Below are 20169 nucleotides of genomic sequence, written 5' to 3'. Positions count from 1 at the left end.
ACTGTTTAATGAGTTATAGCACTTAGTTTGGTCATGATCATAACTTGGAAGTCAATCGGACTTGAAATGGCGTTTTTATCACAATTTGAAACTTTTGACCCAACCCCATGACATTCGACCCCCGACCGCTAAGAAGGGTGTTGGTGTGACACCCCAATGAGACGTATGGTTGGATGCAGAATTGGAAGATGCACATTTTGGATTTGGTTTGAAGTCGATACGACAATTTTAGCGGATGTTATTGCGAAAATAAGAATTTCGGTTTTTCTGTGACCTTGACCTTTGACCTAGATTCACCAAAAACGACAAGTGTCTAAGTTGGACCATGGCCGACGTCTGTACCCAGTTTGGTCGTGATTGCTGAAACGGTGTGGCTGCTACAGGGTAAACAAACACAAACAGACAGACAGACACACAGAATGACACACACAACCGACCAACATAATTGCCGAAATCCGGAGGATTCCGGCAATTAACAAACAGACAGAAAGGGGTGAAAACATCACCTCCACCTTCGGTAGTGGAGGTAATAAACATGTGTATCCGATTTACATCCGCACCAAAGTTCAGCTTTATGGCTCAGTTGTTACTGCTCCAGGTCATTTGTGCATTGTCAGTGTATTGTACAGTGACATGCAAGCGGTGCATCTGTACCACGACTGCGATTCGTGTTGAATTTCCTGTGCTGATGGAATAAACATTCGTTTTGTTTCACATTGTCCTTAACCTTCATACTTTAGATATGCAGAGCTACATTCTTGTCTATAATCACAGGTACTTGTGTTATTATAATTTTTTTTAAATCCCCTCCCATCATACCCTGTCAGGTACCTTTCATTATCATTGGCATGACAGGGATCAAGGTCACATATTCTCCTTAAATTATGATTAAAATTTCAAACATAATACATTAAACATCCACAACATAATGCGAGTTGGAAAGCAGATCGATGGGGAATTGAGCTCTCCGATTGGGTTCCCCCCGGCTTTGGATGTATTTAATGATGATGGCAAAATAAACTTGATGATCATGTTAAAATGGGGCTACTTTGAACCAATCAGATACCACAAATGTTAAAAGCAATCTGTGTAGCTCCCAAATAGAGACGATTTAAAATTTGCACAATTCTTTGTATTTTTGTGCAAGATACTCAGTCCCAGAGAGTGCCTGATGGTTCGATCGTGGTGGTTGAGGGGGACCAGAGAAAAAAAGGATGGAAGGCCACATTAGTTTTTGGGAAGCTCATTACTCACACAGTGAACCCTGAAGACCTGGATTTTGTTGAACTGATGATAGTCCAATAGATGAGCAAAGCTAATTTCAGAGCTGTTGTTCCTGTACTCATTGGGATTTCCGATGCAACGATGGGTGATGTTTTCAAACTTCATGACATAAAGTGCTGCAGCATTGGCAGCTGCAGAAAATACCAATCCAAACCCGAATTTTACCAAAGGACATCATGTACCACCGTATTCCTTAGGATGTCAGGAAGCCGCATTCCACAAGACCCTTCACCAGCCAATTCAGTGAAGCAAATCATATTTCAATTTAGTTTTCAATTTTCATACATGATGGTCCCGACAGGGTTCTCCAAGGTATGTTAGCTGAAATTTCTAGAATGAATGGTCAGTCGTTGCAGTGTTTGGGGTGACAACGTAACAGTAACATTGTGTGAGTTCTCTTCAGATTTTACACATCAGCGTCGTTGGTATCACAGTCACTGTCACATAAACCAACATCTATGGCCAGAGGATTGGCACACCATACTGCAGCTATTGAACTGTCATTTTTTTGTCTGCTGGTGGCGCTGCTTCACAGACGCATGTGCATGGTTGGCCGTGTTTCGCACGTGTACATTCACTGGAGCAGTGATCTTCGCAGGTGTAAACGAGAATGTTGAACAACTCTGATGCTGAGACCATCTGATTCATGAGTTTTGGATGCAGGATGTTGCCTGTGTCCTCATATCCATACTCTCTGGGATTGGGTAGACACTGCACGGCGGACGAGGCCTGTCTTCATACCACGAGCCGGTAATAGCTTGGCGGGATGTGGAGCCAGAAATTGTTATCCGTTGGTGGCAACTTCTTCCCTGCCATGTTCAACGCTGTGATATCTCCCATCAAAGTGACATTTACAGCCGCAGCTGTCAGAAATCGCAGCTCAGTGTAGGAGAAACCAGACCGCAGATTGTACAAATCATCAACCAGTTTCCTGTTGCCAAACTCATGATGCAGATGAAAGGACAGGGCAAGGTGTTTGAGCAGTGGATCCACTGCCTTGAACAGCAGTGGATCCACAAACCTTTGAGATGCATCTTATGTCATCTCCTTGAGGAATAGTACTCCTTGGTGAGCTTATTCACTTGCTTGATCCTCTACCAAAGTATACCCACTGCCATATGAACTACACTGTCTTGATCTGGCTCTGCGGCCACATCGACCAGTATACCGTTGTCCTCATCTCTGACTAGCTTGAGCACATTTGACAGCTTATTCACCTTTATTGGGGCTTCACCTACAGAGACCTCACATGAGCATTCTCCCCTTTTTCTTTCCCAACATGCCGTCGAAACACATGACCTAAAATTGACGCACAAGGCCAATACGGAGACATTTAGGTGAATTGGTTAGGTAACCTCTTCCATGGTGTGCTGAACAAAATAAATGTTTGAAAGGCATCGATTCATAACTGAGGTGCACACAACTAATCGGCTGTTTATCTCCCTTTGTAAATTGCTGTTTCGACGGGTGATTAACTGTGTGCGTACAACGATATTTTTGTCACCATGGAAGGGTTTGTTGGCAAAACGCTCGCTAAGTGCCTTTATACTTTACTATATTCTTTAAACTCAATAAACATTTGGGGCCGAATTTACGAAAGGCGTTTAAGAGTTAGAAGCGTGTAGAATCGCTAATTGTGCGATGATCACCCATTCAAAGTTAGTCGCCAGTTGTCAAAGAGTGATTTTCTAATGTGCGATCAAAACCCAATCACAAGCGTTTAAATAACAAATAAACTTTTACACATCGGCGCGAGCGCGTTTAGGAGTGCGTTGGCCTTGAAGCAAGCACTCGGCAAAAATTGTACAGCTGAAGTGCAGTTGCACTCTCATATACTTTCTGGGAGTTTAAGTTAACTTCAAAATCAATCAAGCCCACGCTATTTTGGTTTAGGTCCTGCAGTAAGGATTGCTGGTAACCGAAGTGTTTCCAGTTCTAACTATAAGGGTACTCGGAAGAGCGCATAGCCGCATACCTCTACAACGCAATGCCTGATCTAGTGGAACATATCAGGCCCAATAAATTTTTTGAAGTATCATGTTATATATCATTTTTAGCCCTTTCTCTCAATGGTGAATAATCACTTCAAATATTTTTTTTTAACTTGTATCTGGTTCCACATTCGTATCTTCACCATAATTTAATCAATTTTCCTTGTCACACACCCAACCTGTCCACCAAGTTTCATCCAAATTCGTCCATAACTTTTTGAGATATTTTGCTGTATAACGTTTTTGGCCCAATCTCTCAATGGTGAAGAATCACTGAAAGAAATTATTGCAGCTGGATCTGTATCTTCACCAAAATCTAATCAGTTAGTCCTTGTCACACACCCGACCTGCCCACCAAATTTCATCCAAATCCGTGCATAACTTTTTGAGATATATTGCACACAAACAAGAAAAGGACGTCGTGCCGAAACTTGCAAAATCCACCCACCTTTTCAAAGGTTGCCATGGATACATCAAATTGTCCATTTCATCAAGATTAAAATCGACAATCTTTATCAAAGCTCAAGACAATTGGTTGGAAATTGATAATTTTTCAGATTGAAATTGACGATTTTAGAAGTTTGACCTTTGACCTTTTGACCTCAAAAACAGTTGGTTTCCAAATTCAGTGACACACTTTGCAATTGCTGTTAAATTTTCAAGTCGATCGGATGAAAATGACGACCTCAAGATAACCTTTGACCTCAAAATCAATGGGGTTCTCAGTTGAGGTTACCTCTACAACTTCGTAAAGTTTCATGACGATTGGTCAAGAATTGTGACCTGAAGGCGATTGACAGACAGACAGACAGACAGACAGAATAAAAAAATTGACTGACCAATATACTTGAAAAATCTTCGATTTTGCAAGTAACAAACAAACAAAGACAGACAGACATTGCAGTAGTCTGCAGAGGTAATTACAGTGGAGGTAATTACAGTAGTCGGCAGAGAATAACTCTTGCAAAGGGACGGAAAAGAATATGGATGTGTTTGGAGTGCTTGAATGAGCTCAAGAGGAGGGAGACGAGGAGAGGAATAGAGCAGTTCACCGATGTGCATTGACAACCTTGGAGGTTAGATGCAATCCGCTGGAGAAGTATAACAATATCAAATTTGTCCGGTGTTACAGACTCTCAAATGAATCATTTCATTGGCTGCTGGATCGAATGTAAGATGATCTGGATCAACCTACGATGAGGAGCAATATGCTGAATCCCCTCCAACAATTATCCGTGGTGCTGTGATTCTATGCAAATGCATCATTTCAATTGGATGTTGGAAATATGTGCCGTGTTTCACAGGCAAATCGGCTATTGATCTCCATTCAGAAATTGCTATTTAGATGTGTGATTAGCTGTACACTTAAAAGGATGTTTTTCATCACTATTTAAAGGTGTTTACAAGACTCTCGCTAAGCGCCATTCCTAAATTTGGCCTTTCATCTTTATTATGCCCTTTAAACTCATTAAATAAACACGCACTTTCAGGCCAAATTTCTGAACGCAACTTTCTCGCAAACAAGTAACCGTGACAACAACATCATTGTACGCGCACAGTAATCACAAGTCTCAACATATATTTAGGAAGGGAGATAAACAGCCGGTTAGTTGTACGCACCTAAACAGCCGATTAGTCGTGCACGCCTCAACAGCCGATTCGTCATGCACGCCAAAACAGCAGATTGTTCGTGCGCACCAAAACAGCCGATTAGTTGTATGCACCAAAACAGCCGATTAGTTGTATGCACCAAAACAGCCGATGAGTCGTGCACGCTGAAACAGCCGATTAGTTGGATGCACCTAAACAGCCGATTAGTTGAATGCACGGAAACAGCCGATTAGTTGGATGCACCTAAACAGCGGATTAGTTGGAGGCACCTAAACAGCGGATTAGTTGTATGCACCAAAACAGCCGATTAGTAGTGTGCACCTAAACAGCCAATTAGTTGGATGCACCTAAACAGCCGATTAGTTGTATGCACCGAAACAGCCGATTAGTTGTATGCACCAAAACAGCCGATTAGTTGTATGCACCAAAACAGCCGATTAGTCGTGCACGCCTGAACAGCCGATTCGTTGTATGCACCGAAACAGCCGATTGGTCGTGCACGCCAAAACAGCCGATTAGTCATGCGCGCCAAAACAGCTGATTAGTTGTACGCACTAAAACAGCCGATTAGTTGTATGCACGCCTAAAAAGCCGATTATTTAGTCGTGCACGCCTAAACAGCCGATTATTGTATGCACCAAAACAGGTGATTAGTTGTATGCACCAAAACAGCTGACTAGTGGTATACACCTAAACAGCCGATGAGTCATGCACGTTGAAACAGCCGATCAGTCGTGCACGCCGAAACAGCCAATTAGTTGTATGCACCAAAACAGCTGATTAGTTGAATGCACCAAAACAGCCGATTAGTTGGATGCACCAAAACAGCCGATTAGTTGTATGCACCAAAACAGCCGATAAGTCGTGCACGCCGAACAGCCGATTAATTGTGCGTGCCTACACATCCGATTCATTGTGTACGCCTAAATAGCCGATTCATTGTGCACGCCGAAACAGCCGATTTGTTGTGCGCGCCTAAGCAGCCGATGCATTGTGCGCGCCTAAACAGCCGTTTAGTCATGCGCGCCTAAACAGCCGATTAATCGTGTGTGCCTGAACACCCGATTAATTGTGCGCGCTGAAACAGCCGATTAATTGTGCGTGCCTAAACGCGCCTTTTGCGTGATGTTGGCTTAATGGTTCGATTGGTGGGCTTGGGATCCTAGGGTCCTGTGTTCAAATCCCGCTCAGCTGTTGAATGAATACCAGGTGGAGTTAACTCGGCCTGTCAATCTTCCGAGGTCAGCAAAATGAGTGCCAGTTTGCTGGTATCCTGTGTCGGAGTGGCGACCCATCCAGGATTGTGCCCAATAGCCAAGGAGACTGCTTCAGCAGCACCAACGTTCTGCACAGAGTCTGGTCCCAATCTCCTCCTCCTCCTCCTCCTCCTCCTCAGCAGCCGAATAATTGTGCGTGCCTAAACTGACACTGAATTGTGCACGCCTAAACAGCCGATTAATTGTGCGCGCCGAAACAGCCAATTATTCGTGCGTGCCTAAACACCCGATTAAACTGCAATGGGCTCGCATACGTCAATTGTAATTTTTAGTTTGTGTGTTCCAATGACAACATGTTGGGAAAGAAAAGATGGGACAATTTTTCATTAGAGCAACGAATGGGTTTAATCGAAGTAAACAAGGTTCACAAAGGTTATCTTGCACACGATTCAGAAGCCAATGAAATGATTCCTTAAAAGTGTCTGTAAGTCTGGATAAATGTGATATTGTCATGCTTCACCAGAGGATTGCATCTATCCTCTCAGGTTCTCAATGTACGTCTGCGAACTGCTCTATTCCTATCCTCTTCTTCCTCGTCTTGAGCTAATTCAAATGCTCCTAACGCATATATATTCACCGTCCCATGTAAGCTACCAATTACAGTCGTGGCCAAAAATATTGGCACCCTTGCACTTTTTTCAAATAACTCACAATTTTCTCGAAAAATAAGTTGAAATTGGCAAAAGTATTTGGCCTTGAGGTTGTCCATGCTTGGGTGCAATCTTGTGTCTGAGCCCCTCAGACAATTCTCTGGTTTTCTTTCTTTTCTCCATGCTCATTACGGTACACACAGTGACACAAAACAGCACAATGACTTTTCTCTACTCAAACTGGTTGAACGAGTGATTTTTATATTGCAGTCACCTGCAACTCACCACAGGTGAGTTCATTTCCAAAGTAAAGGAGAATCACCTCCTTGAAATCTAATTATTTCAAACAACTTCTAAAAGATGACAATAATATTGTCCAGGCCATTTTCGGATTTGTGTGGAATAAGCTCAGGTTTAGTAAAAAAAAAGAAATTCAGCTTTTTTTGTTTTGTTCCACTGCAAACCAAAGAAATGCATGTATGGATACCAAAAGATGTTTTAATTTCAACAATTTTCTGGAAGAAATGATGCATTTTTTTTTTTAAAGCGCAAGGGTGCCAATAGTTTTGGCCACCACTGTATAAGCCACACAATGGTTGCTTCAAGATCTTAATTGCACTCTAAAACATATCCTCGACATGAACACGTTCCTTTATTATTTAAAGGCCTGTGATTAGGTTTTGATCCCCTCTTTTAAATGCCTTTCCTAAATTTGGCCCTTAATCTTTAGTATGTACTTTAAACTCATTAAATAAACCAATTGAAGATTTCAACTTTACGATGTACTTTCAATCGTGGTGTGCTCAAGCATAGAACTCGATGTGTACTTTGATATCACAAATAGGAAACAAAAACATTTCGAAAGATCATTGTACCTTTTCATGGAATAAAACAATTTCATTGGACAATGGCCAAATCAAAACAGGAAACACGAGTAAATCCAGGAATCATGAGCTACGTGCTGAAATGTGGACAGGACAAACAGGCCGACCTACAGTGACACAAGTAAACATTGCTTTGAAATGGAGAGCTACGTCTTCATTTTGTGAGATACCAATACAGCGAGCTGTTTTCAAAGTATCCAGATGTTGGGACGACTCATCGCCAATGGACACATGTAAAAACCATGTCAAAACAAAACAATGCACCAACAAGTAGTGCTCGATGCTCGAACCTTAACTCCCTCATAAACCTTCGATGCTCGAAAATGAATGATATTTAAACGTATTGTAATCCTTTGCACGTGTTCCCAACCTTAATGAACATCTTAACGTCCAAGCCCAACTTGATATCGCATTTCCTCCTCGATCATACTTAATCGAATGATCATACTTAATCGAATGATCATACTTAATCGAATGATCATACTTAATCGAATGACGAAGTTCACGATGAACAGTTCAATAAATTATTTATTGTTTTGGACTAAAGAGTGTTAAAGTGAATATAACATGCAGAGTGAAAATTGAAATTTCCTGTCGTCTTTGCCTATTTTATCATGCAAATTCACCTTTTGTCGTCTTGTCGCAGATTCCCATCCGATAAAGGTATACAGTAGGTACAATCAAAATGTGCCTTTGTGCCATCCTGCAATGAACGCTCCATTATGCCACATGTGGAAGTATGACAATTGTGCACACTTCCCCCCTCCCCCACCCCCCCACTCCTCCCCTCCTTCCACCCACCTTTTCTCACCCATTATCTTCTTGACCAGTATTCTCGCTTATTGTTTTCACAGAAGGAATATAGCATCTTGTCTGATTGCCTCTGACAGCATCAGGAGCTCGTCTTTCGTGTAAATGCTTGGCATCGATTTGATGGATTAATATGAGATAAAAGACAAGGATAATTATGAGGAAAACACTGTCAGGGTAAAAACAAATAAATAAGATAACGAGGTAATAAAAATGAAGTTCGTGAGAAAGAAACGGACGAATAAAGATGGGTGATGACACACACACTGGTTGTGTGCTGGGTATTTAAATATATCTTTCTGATTTTCTGCCCAGTTGTAGGGCAAAGTCAAGGTATGTTTTGAACACAAGTATAATGTATACACAGCTTGAATATGAAAGGAAATATGTGACCTCCAAAGGTGTAATTGTACGAGGAGAAAAAGGAAAAGGTGCCAAGCAAAAACAAATTCACTGCAGATTATATGCACGGTCATTGTAAACATTCCAACAGGGGAAAAGAGGAAGCGAGTGGGGGGTGGGGGGAGGGCAGGGGGGGGGAGTCAATAAAATTCCGATAATAAAGTAATAAAATAATAATCTTTTTGCAATGTATAAAAAGTACCTTGATATCCATGTTGCAAGCACAGAGACAGCAAGAGTCAAAATTTCGATCGCGAAACAGATTGAGCACGGTATCCGACAGGTACAGGGTAACGTAGAGGCCGTGCGCTTCGGGGGAGGTCTGCCCCAGCATCGCCGGTGCCTCCACAGAATTCAGCGGCCACAGAGTCGAGGGTGTGGAAGCCGCCGGGGAGTACAACTCTCCGGCAGAGTTGTAATTAGTTGAGCTGGGAATGCTTGCGGGTCCACCCCCCGCAACACCAGGACCTCTTGGTGTGCGAGGAGTGCGAGGAGTCCGTGGGTTTGGGGTTGAGAAACGAGGCGTGGCCGGTGATGGTAAAACACCACCGTTACTGAGTGGTGCGTTGCTTCCCACCCCACCTACGGGTGTGCTCGTCTGTGGAGTATTCAGAAGGTAGTCTTGGTCTGCAGGGCTGCCAACGCTTGGGAGGTTGCTGAAAAGCAACATATATATACAGAAATTGATTATTGTGCTAAAGATTAATGAAGAGGCAGAATCACAATAAGAACAGGGAGTTATACAACACATGGAATGCTATCCTGGACGAGGATTCAGGATACCGAGCAAGGTATGTTAGCCCAGTCTGATACGCAGAAGTGCACACGCGTTTTTTTCATGGATGTTCCTCAGCAATCCTAAAGCATTATATTAACATTCAAAGGATGTTACAAATGATAGCAACAAGACAATGCCCTCTACTTAACTTTATCTTTTTTTTTTTTGTATACCTTGTCGAGGCTCGTATGAGAGCTAACACACAACACACATCAAGTGGGGCATGAGACAGGAGGGGATGGAGTGGGAAGGACAAAATAGTGGGGAACAGAGACATTTGGAGATCTGTGGAAGGGAGAGGGATGGGATGGGGAACATGGGGAATAGAAGATGGACATTACAGGGACTTTCAGGAAGGAAAGCAGGAAATTTGAAGGAGGTGGGCTTGGGTGGATTATCGGGGGTAGAAAAGATCGGGGGAGCAGTGAGAGAGGGAGGGGAAGTAGAAGAGTGAGAGTAGGGGGAGTAATGAGAGAGGGAGAGGAGGGAGGGGAAGTAGAAAGGTGGGGGTACAGGAAGTAGTGAAAGGAGGGAGGGGAGTACCCAAGTGCAACGGTAGCGTTCTCTGCTCAGGAATTTGTTGTGACGCCGATCTGAATGCATCTGGTCGGATGCGCTGGGTGGAGGGAGTGGGAGAGAGAGCAAGAGAGGGTGTAGGGCAATGAGGGTGGGGGCAGTAGTGTGGAGGGAGGGGCAGTAGCTAAATGAGAGGGTAGGGTTATATGTGTGTGTGTGTGTGTGTGTGTGTGTGTGTGTGTGTGTGTGTGTGTGTGTGTGTGTGTGTGTGTGTGTGTGTGTGTGTGTGTGTATGTGTGTGTGTGTGTGTGTGTGTGTGTGTGTGTGTGTGTGTGTGTGTGTGTGTGTGTGTGTGTGTGTGTGTGTGTGTGTGTGTGTGTGTGTGTGTGTAAACATATGTGTGTAGCCTTGTCCAAGACATTAATTCTTTCCAGGTGGACAATTCCTTGAGCAGAAATGAAGCACACCTAAACGAGTGGAGCACAGACGAGGAAAACAGCTGCAGAGGATAAGGAGATAATTAGCAAACTTCCAAAGTTATCAGCTTGGTTCACTCACCCCTGGTGCAATAGCTACTGCTCCTCTGGACACAGCATCAACATCTACATCCACTCCTGCAAGCAATTCTACATCCAATCTTCCAGTTCCAGACACACCATTATCTACTCCTGCTGCCGGGGACGTTTTAGCCATTTTAAAGTTTTAAAATCCATTCTTTATATTGGACAGATGCAGAGCTGTCTTAACATCATCCAGGGTAGAGTGATGCTCCTTTTCAAGATTGAAACTAACAAAGAATCAGCTTCGCAACACAATGAGACAGCAGCATTTGAACTGACTTTCACTCAAGTGCATGGAAAATGACATCCTGAAGAACGTTGACTTCCAACCAATTATAAAACAATTCTCTGCAAAGAAATGTCACAAACGTTTGTGTTGATTAATTCTTGCTCTACCAATTAACTATGTTTCAACATTTGTGTTGTTCAACGTTTGTGTTGATTCTTGCTTTACCAATTCATTATATGTTTAATTTTACTGAGTTTTCATTTTCATTTCAGTGGGTGGGTAGGGGCCCCAGTACATTGCTTTTCCCAGTACATACAGTACAAAATGTATAAATATAAAAGGCTAAAAATGTGTTTTATATTTATATTTCATTTCTCCTTCTTTCCTTCTTTGCGAATCGCATCGGCGTTTTTGGCCATCTTCCAGATCATGTGACGATCAAACGGGAAGGAAATTCAAAAATCTGTCTGGTTAGATACAAGATAATATTTTTTACTATCATAATCAATAAACAGTTGCCGAATATCTTGTAGAATGGCAGACTAGATAGGTTTTGAAAATGGCGATTTTTATAACTTACGTGACCTCGTGACCTTGACCCTGACCTTGAACCCGGACAAAAGTTATATCGTTGTGCAACACTCATCGACCTCTACCCACATACTAAGTTTCATCAAGATCGGAAAGAAAAATTGTTGACGGACGTACGGACGGACGTACGTACGGACAGACATTTGGTCCGGCTTTATTAGGTCATCTCGGTAGAGATGACCCAAAAAGTGAAGTTGCATGTTTGTTTGTTTGTCTGTTTATATATTCTTTTACCTTTATATAAGCTTCAAAAACTAAAAAACTACTGAACCAAATCCAACCAAATTTTGCATGTTGCCCAAGGGTACCCAAAGTATGGCTTCTGTCAGGGTAGCATTTCTGGAAGAGTGGGTTCAGGGTGGGGGAAAGACACAAATTCTCTCCACGTAAATATGTATCGTTTCGCGCCATGTGGTGGTAGCCAGTGTTACAAATAATCTTATATAAAGAAAGTTTAAACAACTTAATAACATGCATTACAGTGATGTTGAAATGTGAGTGAGAATAATGTGGAATTTTCAAAATGGTTCATTTCACTCATTTTAAGAGGAGGTTCAAACCAAAGAATCTAACATGGAGCTTCGCAGCGAAGAGGAAGTGATTTTTGCTCATGCCATATATAAGCAGCAAGGATGGATGATGAAAGTGATGTTAGCTGACTTGCAAGCAGATGGAAGATAAGCTCAAGCAAATTGTGGAGTGAACAGAGGAGAATGTTTGTGAAGTACATGTTGCCTTTTGATTAAACTTATCAACAAAGTGACGGGTAAAAATGACGAGTAAACATAATGTTGACTTCGTCATCTTTTCTATTACTTTAAATCAGTTTCTCTTTGTATATTTTATAATGAATCATATCCAGAATGACTTTGATGTGTTCAATTTAGAGTACAAAACCCTCCCCCTAACTTTATCTTACTTGGAAACCTCGTAATAGTTTATACCTACAAGTGAGAACTTGTATATATTTTTTTAAAAACAACAACAAAAAACCAGAGAGACAGACACACACATCCCATTTTTTTCATTTCTGTTAACAATTCTAAAACAAACAACACGCACGCACACGCCCATGCACACGCACATGCACACGCACACACACACACACACTTCTGACCTGTCTCTTGGAAAATGGTCACTGAGGAAGGCGGCTGGCAGATCCAATTTGCTGAGCGTCCAAGTGGGTCGGTAATAAAGATTGTCAGGAATGCGCAATGGTGGAAGCTGCTGGCTGGGCAGTGCTTTGAAAGGAGCAAAGGCTGACGAACCCACAAAGGACTGCAGGCGAGGGGGTCTGAACACGTATGAGAAGTCCTGAAAGGGTGACAGAGCAGACAGACAGAAACGATAAATAACATCAATGATTAGCCCCATTAAATTCCATGAGAGGAGCAAAAAGGTTTGAAAACCCTGGGCTTGCCTTGACCTCTTCGGGCTTGGGACTTCCTAGTTCTTCGTCTATTTCTGGGCGAAACACAGGTGGAGGGGCTGGCATGGGTGCCACAGGAATTTCTAGCTGCGTTTGTCCAGGAGCCGAGTCAGGATTCGTGTAGTCCTTGCAACCAGAGTTCACAGGAGAGAATGCTGGATGTTGTTCCAATGATGGGGGTGTTGGAAACATTCGCTGGAGATCGGCTGAGGGAAGTGAGCATTGTGGTAAATAAACAGAAATGTGATGACCTTTTCCACAAATGGCTCGACACCATCACTGCCAATAAATGCGATAAGCAGAGCAAAACAAAAATACATTGGTGGTTCCTAAAACAGTGTGTTTAAACACAGAATTTTCTTAAATACAGTATGTACTGTGTAGTAAAACCAAAAAACATGGAAGGTAGGTGCTTGTTTGTCATCAACCGTGATGTGTACCGTATAGCACCACCAAATGATGGTGGGAGAGGGTATAACAAGTCTAGTATGAGGATGACTTGCAATTTTGCACTGCACATGCGTCAAAGTACAAGTGCACTGTACACACGGCATATTGCAAGTGGCAGAGTGCAAATGCACTGTACACGTGGCATAGTGCAGGTGCACTCACTGCACACGCGCATTCAAGCAAGTGCACTGTACACGGCATGGTAATACAAATAATATAACCTATTCCGAAGGGGTTCTGTCCTTGGACAAAAGCCATGTTAATGTGGAAAATGGTTTATCATCGCGTTTCGTGGAAAGTCCTTCCCGAAAAGAAAAAAAATATTATAAACCACAAACACATATGATTACCTTTTGAAACAGTTGGTACTACTGTTTGACACTAAACTGAAAGGGAGGAAACCTGCAGGAGCATCGAGTAGAAAAGCTGTATCGGGTTTCAGAGCAATCGGTTGGCAAATAAGGCACGAGTAGGGATCCGAAGTTTCAGGGTGTCGATGAAATTTCTCCGAAATTAGCATAATGGGTGTGAAGGTGATAAAAACAATAATAATAATGTTATTAATTTAAACTTGATATTAAAATAAATGTATTAAATCTGAAATGGAAAATGTACTCAAATATGATACGATTCTATGTGATTGAACATGTATCCATTATTCATTTTAATTTACATAATCATCTTTCCTCTGCATTGAAAGATGATCGATCTGTCTAGTAAAGATATGACAAGCAGGCCGACCTTTCAAATAATCTTTAATTCAATATAAAATAATTGCCTATTATATAAATATATTGTTGCGGTTCGAGGAACCGCATGCCTCCAAGGAAATGCCATCCAACATATAGTGGCCCTTCGACAGTTATTCCATGAATATACATTTAGATAGTCTCTTCCCTCTTGTCGAGTGGGTCAAATGGGACGTGCGTTGCGGGGATCTCATAGCGAGGTTTGTCTACACCACTAACTTCATTTCTGCTCTTCTTTTCTGCTTATTCCTGAAGTAAATCCGAATTTGGGTCCTCGCGTAGGCCAGTAGGCACTGCGCTCGGACACGCGATAGGCAAAGCACGACACAATGCAGAGGTCCCATCCTCAAGCGATCCCGCAACCTAACTTTTGTGGCAAGTCATAGAGTATGCTCGGCAGCTCGAGATGATCGTCTCGAGCTTCCGATGATCTGGGATGAGATTGCTAGTTCCAATGAAAAGGCATATGAACGAATATCTCTGAAAGAGGCTGCACGGATGTTGTTTTTCACAACACAGAAGCAAATGACCCAATATTGGTGAGCGTGGCTGGCAGCTTGGTGCCAATAACTACATTGTCAGAGGCCGATAATGGAAAAACAACCACGACTGCACGTTTTACGGAACACAAGTGTGCAAGACACGAGCGGCTTGTTCTTTTCAACCCATTTCTGGATTTCATTATATCGGCATCTTCTTTTCCCTCCATTTCTCCATCTAATTATTATATCCGATCGTTCCCCTCAATTCCTGACACAGATGAGGGTGGGCCCCACGCGCACGACAGCAGAATCGGGTGGACCCGCGCGCTGGCCATGTGCTTAAGGGCGGATCCGCACGCACTGTATGGAACGCGCTCGAAGGCAGACCCGTGTGCTGCTCGCGATACCTTATCATCGCAAAGAGCAGGGCACGAATGGCACACATCTTGTTCTTGTCTGTGCATGGGTTTACCCTAACACCTTACCATCGATCCTAACTGGCGGCCACGGGTGTTTCCCACGGACGGGGACGTCTTCTCGCCTCTCCAGCTGGCAAAGCTACGATCAGGCAGGGGCTGTACAGCTCGGGCCGCGTGGCGCATCACGGAGCAGGCACATTGACTAGTGCAAGCCGGGGGTGCCCGGGCGGGCAGGCAGGGCCGACGCCACCCTCGGCCGGTCGTTGGGGCATGGCCCGGGAGTTCGTGCAAGACAATTCATGTCGCGAAGTTCGGTGTGGGGCGATTCATATCATGTCGTGATGTCGGAGCAAGACGATTCCACAGCTTGGGGTCGTCTTGCCGGAAGTAGAGTGGAGCCGCTTCCTGCCACCGCGGCCGGGCTGTGCGAGGGCCGGGGCCAATCAGAGCACTCGATTCAGGTGACGACGCATCACTTCGGGGTGGCCCCCCGCCCCGCACCGCGGGGTTTATAAAAGGCGGATCGCGAAGCCGTCCTCACTCTCTCTCACGCGCTGGATCTCCAACCCACCTTCTTTACCCGCCCGTCATTGCCTGCGAATCCGCCTCCACTTTTCTGCCCTTCTCCGTCCACACGTTGCTGACTCCAGCCACCCACCTGGTCCAGTCTACCACTCCGCCCACTCGCTCTCGAGTCCGCCTTCTCGACCCAAGTCCCTCCCTTCACGCCCGACGGTCGCGTCTCATTCTCTGGACCGACACTAGCTGCACAAAGTGCCACGAAGCAAGAAAAGGTGTGCCAGCTGTCAGGGAGGTATCGCCCAGCGGATTATCCCCCCAAAACGTATTGGTGGCACGATCGGGCAATCGTGCAAGGTATTCAGAGACCGTTAGCCTTATCTCCTCTACTCCTTTTTCTCTTCATTAACTCCTCTTCGTGTGTGTGTGTGTGTGTGTGTGTGTGTGTGTGTGTGTGTGTGTGTGTGTGTGTGTGTGTGTGTGTGTGTGTGTGCGCGCGCGCGCGTTTGTCCTGGTGCCTGTCCTCGCAAGTTAAGATTGCAGAAGATTATTATTATTTTCGGTTAAGTCTGTTCTGTGTATGCTTTTGTAAGTTGCTTGTATTATTGTCGCACCTCACGCTTCTTTCTATCCCTGAATTTCACACACCAATAAAACTATTCACTGTGCCACATAACTTTCCTCGCCTGCTTGTAAATAAATTATTATGAGAAATGTTCGCAGCTCGTTTTTGCTGTTCTTTCATTGATTCAGCATGGTCTGAATCCGAACTTATCCAGGACTTTATTACCGACGATCCGTTCCTTTTAGCCGGTACGTCCTTGGCAGTGTTGCTCGGCTGCATCCGGTCCGGTAAAGTGAGCCGGTTCAGACAAGGCATACCGATGGTGTGTTCCCCGGTAATTAAATCACGTGATTAATTAGGCAACCCGGTTAACCCATAGACGGGAGGACCCTAGGTTATGTGGTTGAGTTATTGGCGTTCACGGTCGGTTAGCGACCCGCCGCGTCACGGAATTATCCGGGTGCGACGGCCTACAATTCCGGGGAGTCTGGTGGAAGCCGAGACAGCTTCCCTCCCCCCACCCCAGTGGCCCTCTCACCCAACCCCGGGCCCACAACAATATATTACTTACTGAGGGATTTTATGAAATGATCGATATGAGGTTCCAGCAAGCTTGATAGGAGAATATTATTAAAACTCAACTGGAATGTTGGTCGAAGGAAATGTCCAGATGTATTCACTGAACTCGAATTACTTCATATTATATAAAATTTCCAAGTCTGTTAAAAAGCGTACTGAACTTTTCCCCTTTCAAACCATAAATTGTATGCGATCCATCAATGTACCCAAGGGATTTCAGTTTTGACATCATTCTGTGCTGGGAGAGATTTTACACATCTGGTCTTGAAATATATATACTACAACCCTTCAAAATTAGGCTGATTGCTGCACAAAACCTGAAAATTATTTCCACCTGGAAACACATCAACCTGACAAACTGTGGCACCAGCACTTGAAAATGACAATGAGCTGTGTCTCATTGAACACTATTTTAAGAACTAAAATTCTCCTTTTATTTCAGAGATCTGGAACAAGATTGTGTTCCTCTCTACAGATTCCTCCGTATGCGCATCTGTATTTGTTTGTTTGCATTTGTTCATGCTGTTTGTGAAGTAAATAACTCAAATGAAAGGATGACTTGGGAATTTATTCTACAAGGGGGCTACCTTTATTGTCAGGTCAAGCCAGATTATATCTGTGACTTGCAACAGGTACCATGTAAACCTGTACTAACTTGTTTCATGGTCGGGTTGTCAGAGACTAAACAGTCTCCCCCACCAAGTTTTCTGGTGAGGAGGGTGGATGGATATGGACACCCAGCAGGATTAAAAACAAAACCTGTCAAAGGGCGGAGGAGCTCCTTGTGAGCTCACGGTCACCCATTTCTCATGCACAACTGTGTCTGCGGACATCCTCCTGCAGTTGGGTTGTGCCTGGAATGTACTATCCCGAAGAGAGGATGATCACCTATCTCTGTTATCATCTGAGCTCAAGCATTTGAACATCGGTATTGTAGCACTCTGAGGTTCGGAGACTGGATAGTGGCGAGATCATGGCGGGTGGTTACAACAATGATTGGATTAGTCACTCTGATGATTACCATGCCCAAGGAGTTGCTGTAGCTGTGTCCGCGAAGCTGACTCCAATGATAATTGAGGTAAAACTGGTCAACAAGCGTATTATGAGACTGACGATTCGTCACTCCTTGGGTGTCGTTCCCTGGTCTCTGGATATGCTAAGACTGAGGCGAATGATCTCACCATGAAGTACGCATTCATTGCCACACTCGAGTCTGTGGTTGATCAGTGCCCCAGGCGAGATACTCTTCTAGTTTTGGGGGACTTCAACACATTGACTGGAACTGATAGGGATGGTTAGGAGACATGTGTTGGTCCCCATGGGTCTGGAACTGTGAACCAGAATAGCACCAAGTTCCGTGACTGCAAAAAATCATGGACTTAGGGTGGCTGGTTCATGGTTTCAGTGCCCTCAGGCTCATCGCTGGTCTTGGGATTCCAACGCTGGTGGTGTGGCAAAGGAGATTGACCATGTGCTCGTTGGTGGTTGCTGGATGATGATCCAGAACTGCAGGATCCACCGGAGTGCTCAGTTCCCGCAATACCGACCGCAGACTTGTAGCAACTCTGAAGTTGCAGCTTAAATCCGGGAGAATGGTCCCATCCCAGCCTTGGCTGGATGTTGGCAAGCTCAAGGATGAGAAGGTAGCTGAGAAGTTTGCGAACAGGCTGAGTGGGGATTTGGGGGTTCTGGGAGCTTGAGGGAGTCCAGAAGAGTTGTGGAGTGCCTTCAAGACCACCATCCTTGATGTTGCCGGTGGATGTCTGAGAACTCACCAGAGGGCGAAGAAGAATTTTGTCTCTCAAGAGATACTCGAACATTGAACAGTCACAGGGCCGGGCTTTATAGCAGAGCTGAGCTGTTCAGGAAATTGAGGCATAAAACTGCACGTACGCTGAGGGTTGACAAGGAGACCGATGTGCGAGGAATCTGTGAGGGGGTACAGCATCACCTGTGGTCAAGTGATTCTCGTCCTGTTTACAGGGGAATTCATGCATTGCATTCCTCCAAGTCTGTCCCTCAGTGTACTGCATGCATTTAGAACGGAGGGTGGTGGGCTCTTGAAAGAAGAATCTGAAGTGAAGGGCCACTGGGCCGGTTACTTTGATCGGCTGTACCAGGCTGATCCATCAGCTGTCGAGTTGGATGTCATGGGTGTTATGATCCCTGTTGCTGACCCTCTAATCAACTGTGATCCACCTTCGTATGTGGAAACACAGGCTGCGGTGAACCGGTTGAAATGGAGAAAAGCTCTTGGGATCTGTGGCATCCATGCTGAACTTCTCAAGGTTGGTGGAAATGCTGCACTTGTATCGTTGCATGCAGTTCTGTGCTCTGCCTGGAACACAGGCATCATCCCAACTGACTGGAAGAAGGGCCTTGTCCCTCTCTGGAAAGAAAAGGGTGGTCGCCAGGACTGCAACAACAATTGAGGGGTGACGCTGCTCTCAATGCCGGGCAAGGTCTTTGCTCGGATAATTCTTGATAGGGTTCGCCACCATCTGCTTGAGCACCAGCACCCAGAGCAGTCAGGCTTTATGCCAAAGAGGTCAACGGTTGACCGTATCCTTGCTCTTCGGGTCGTCACCAAACGCAGACGAGAGTTTCGGCAGGGGCTGCTTGCAGCCAATGTTGATCTCTGCAAAGTGTTCGATTCAGTGAATTGGGATGCCCTCTGGAGGATTCTTAGTCTTCGTGGGGTGCCACCAAAACCGATCAATCTGATGTCTGAACTCTACTCTGGTACTGAGAGCACTGAGAGATGTGGTGATACCATCTCTAACATATTTCCAGTTGTTGCTGGAGTTTTTCAGGGGTGTGTACTGGTCCCCACACTTTTCAGCACTTGTATGGACTGAATTCTGGGGAGGGATCATGGAGAGATCAAGCTGCGGTGCATCGTTTGGGAATGTCAAGATCTCTGTCCTTGATTTTGCAGATGATGCAGTCATCCTTGCGGAGACTGGATGTCCTTTTGGGTGCCCTCAAGGTGCTGAATGAGGAGTCGGAGCTGCTGAGATTACGGGTTTCCTGGGACAAAACTAAGGTCCAGGTTTTCAATGACATCTTGGATGGTCCTATCTTGTCTGTACCTGTTTGTGGTGAGGATGTTGAGATCAGAGAGATTCACTTACCTTGGCAGTGATATTCATGTTTGCTGGCTGTGAGCCAGAGGTCAATAGACATCTGGGTCGGACTTGGGCAGTTTTGGATTCACTGGATCATGGGGTGTGGCGCTGTCGGTACCTGTGGAGGAGCACGAAAGTCCGAGTCTTCCGATCCTTGGTGCTTCCACAGTCTTGCTCTGCGGATGTGAGACTTGGACTCTGACCAGGGATCTGAGATGGAGACTTAATTCCTTTGGTACAAGGTCCCTTCGGAGAATCCTTGGCTATCGCTGTTTGTTCTGTGTCCAAAGAGCGGTTGCTGAGAGACTCAAACGAGATTTGTTACC

General features: G+C 44.5%; 1 protein-coding gene across 4 annotated transcripts in view; it reads right to left on the bottom strand.

Annotated features, from left to right (window-relative positions):
• LOC147027425 (mediator of RNA polymerase II transcription subunit 13-like) overlaps positions 1-20169 on the bottom strand; it is a 197126-nt gene that overhangs the window by 55059 nt on the left and 121898 nt on the right. For 3 of the 4 annotated variants that reach the window (XM_085876794.1, XM_085876796.1, XM_085876797.1), the window contains 3 exons: positions 12944-13158; positions 12641-12837; positions 9052-9505 (listed from right to left, as the gene is read on the bottom strand). In XM_085876794.1, coding sequence (XP_085732920.1) covers positions 9052-9505; positions 12641-12837; positions 12944-13158 — 866 coding nt within the window. The remainder of the gene's footprint in view (positions 1-9051; positions 9506-12640; positions 12838-12943; positions 13159-20169) is intronic. The other variant, XM_085876795.1, reaches the window with a different exon arrangement.

This window comes from Eptatretus burgeri, chromosome 4 (assembly GCF_056783735.1).
Source record: "Eptatretus burgeri isolate ZD-2024b chromosome 4, Ebu_testis_v1, whole genome shotgun sequence".
Taxonomy (NCBI): Eukaryota; Metazoa; Chordata; class Myxini; order Myxiniformes; family Myxinidae; genus Eptatretus; species Eptatretus burgeri.
Note: the sequence above shows the minus strand (reverse complement) of the source record. Positions and strands in the feature narration are given on the sequence as shown.